At 40.6% G+C, this 2,500-nt stretch overlaps 1 protein-coding gene across 2 annotated transcripts in view; it reads left to right on the forward strand.

The window, feature by feature from the left end:
• LOC119573351 (endochitinase-like) overlaps positions 1 to 2,500 on the forward strand; it is a 16,966-nt gene that overhangs the window by 4,083 nt on the left and 10,383 nt on the right. The window contains exons 1-3 of one of the 2 annotated variants that reach the window (XM_037920568.1): positions 1 to 100; positions 221 to 346; positions 890 to 1,074. The exon at positions 1 to 100 is cut by the window's left edge and continues 133 nt beyond it. In XM_037920568.1, coding sequence (XP_037776496.1) covers positions 259 to 346; positions 890 to 1,074 — 273 coding nt within the window. In that variant the 5' untranslated portion in view covers positions 1 to 100; positions 221 to 258. The remainder of the gene's footprint in view (positions 101 to 220; positions 347 to 889; positions 1,075 to 2,500) is intronic. The other variant, XM_037920567.1, reaches the window with a different exon arrangement.

Raw genomic sequence — 2,500 nt, forward strand, 5'->3', positions numbered from 1 at the left:
TTGCAAGATATCACTGCAAGATAAGAGATAAGTTGATAGTAATTATCTCATACTTGCACCGCTGTGTATTCATATTCACTCAGCATTAGACATCATCGGGGTGAGAGGAATTTCTATGTGCATTTCTACACAAGAGTTTATATAAAAAAAATTTATATAAAAAAATAGAAGCGACAGTGAATTAAGAACTTGATAAGATAATGCTTTTAAACATCCACAGGTGTTATTTAATCGAAGGGAGAAGGTTATCGTCACGTGATGGAAGTGCACGTGGCCCTGATAACGGTTTTGGTGACGGTCTTCGTGACGGAACTTCTTGGAAACGGCGTCCAACGGAGGAGGGAAGGTGCGTAAAATAATTCGGATGATGATGACAGTTTTTATTTTTTCTCTTTTTCGTACCGCTGTTGAGAGAGCCTCCGTATTAAGGTTTAATTTTCGAGAAGTATGATTTATGTCTTTGTTTCAGTGCCGGCAGGCTTTTCGCTAAATTATATCCAAAGTAGGGGTTAGAGTAAGAAAGAAAAGAAAAGAAAAGAAGAGAAAAAACCGAACAATATTGAAACACCAGTTATTGACAAATATTATTATGTAACAAAAAAAAAAAAAAAAAAAAAAGTACACCGAAAATAGCTCGCAAACCGGACAACAGTTGAATAAACTTCATACGCACATGTCAATATTAGTGACACACATAACATGTATACATATTATATATATATATATATATATATATATATATATATATATATATATATATGTGTGTGTGTGTGTGTGTGTGTGTGTGTATGTATATATGTGTGTGTGTGTGTGTGTGTGTGTGTGTGGGTGTGTGGATGTGTGTGTGTGCACGACTGATACTGCCCCCCCCTCGTCTCGCCCTTCACAGCTCCCCCCGAGGGCGCCCCCCAGCCGGCCCGTCGCGTGTGCTACTACCAGGCAGGCTCTGTTAGCCGTCCAGGGGCGGCCAGCTTCAGGATCGAGGATATTCCGGGCGATCTCTGCACGCATGTTCTGTATGCGTTCAGCGTCCTCTCGGAAACCACGTGGGAAATGGTTCCTAAGAACCCTAAGGTGACTTTTTCCTTTTCTTCCACGTTTTTTGCTTGTTTGTTTGTTTTATTCATTTATTCTCTACTTGTCTGTTTCTATCTCTGTGTTTGTCTGTCGTTCTCTCTCTCTCTCTCTCTCTCTCTCTCTCTCTCTCTCTCTCTCTCTCTCTCTCTCTCTCTCTCTCTCTCTCTCTCTGTTTATCTCTCTCCTATCCACTTCTCTCTCTTCCTCCCTTCCTCTTTAAATCCCTTATTCCCATCTCTTGTCTTTTCTAACAGATCGCATCTTTACAGTATCTGTGGAAGTAATGAAGTAATGGTATTTGGATGTAATATGCATTTTAGTAATAACATCACTGCATGTTATTCAATAGGTTCGTAATCCAGTGTAATTTACGGACTGATGAAATATGCTCCAGTATTCAAAGATTCAACTAAATTATACAAGAAATCTACAATTTCTGAAATTCCTTATATTAGAGGAAAATTTTATTACAGGGATTGTTCTAATTATCAGGTAAAAATCTCTTACAGAGGTTCAGGCTAAAGTTTATAGAAGGTTAGATTCGTCTTGCAGCAATCAATTATCAGGATTAAATCGTGATCTGTATATCTATCTGCCTTCGATTTTTTTCTTTTTAATTTTTAGTTAAAGGAATTTCGGAGAAAAAGTTTCATACCGGAACTTTAGCTTTTATCTCGCTTTTCTTAGATTGCATTTTTTATGGCATTGATATGTTTTGCCACACCTGGTAAACAATAAAACCGAGGAAAACTATATAAATGACGTGATGACTCTCAGATGACCATTAACTTGGAGCGAACAATTGTACCAGGTAGACCCTCCAACAGTTAGCTTGTATGCATCAGCGAGGAACCTCCTACCCTAACTGAGGATAGAATGGTGATTTCTAAGCTGAATTGTGGGAAAGCCGGGCGCATATGTGATATCCCTGCTGAACTACTAAAGGCTGGGGGTGAACCTATGTCACTAGGCTTGCATGCAATCTTGACTGCCAGATGGTAGTCTGGTACCATTCCCCCTGACCTGTTGAGGGGCGTGGTCATCCCTCTCTGGAAGGAAAAAGGAGATCACTGGGACTGTAGTAACTACCGTGGCATTACACTGCTCAGTATACCAGGCAAAGTTTTCGCCCACATTCTTCTGAAACGGATCCGCGGCCACCTACTAAGGCACCAGAGACCAAAACAGTCTGGATTCACTCCTGGCAAGTTCACAATAGACCGTGTCCTACCACTTCGAGTAATTGTGGAATACCGTCGTGAGTTTGGTCGTAGGTTGCTTGCAGCCTACATCGACCTCAAGAAGGCGTTTGACTCGGTGCATCGAGAATGGCTATGGGAGATTCTGAGACTGAGGGGAATTCCGACACAGATTATTGGCCTAATAGCAAACCTAAATACCGGTACTGAAAGTGTTATAAAGT

Source organism: Penaeus monodon, chromosome 5, assembly GCF_015228065.2.
Source record: "Penaeus monodon isolate SGIC_2016 chromosome 5, NSTDA_Pmon_1, whole genome shotgun sequence".
Taxonomy (NCBI): Eukaryota; Metazoa; Arthropoda; class Malacostraca; order Decapoda; family Penaeidae; genus Penaeus; species Penaeus monodon.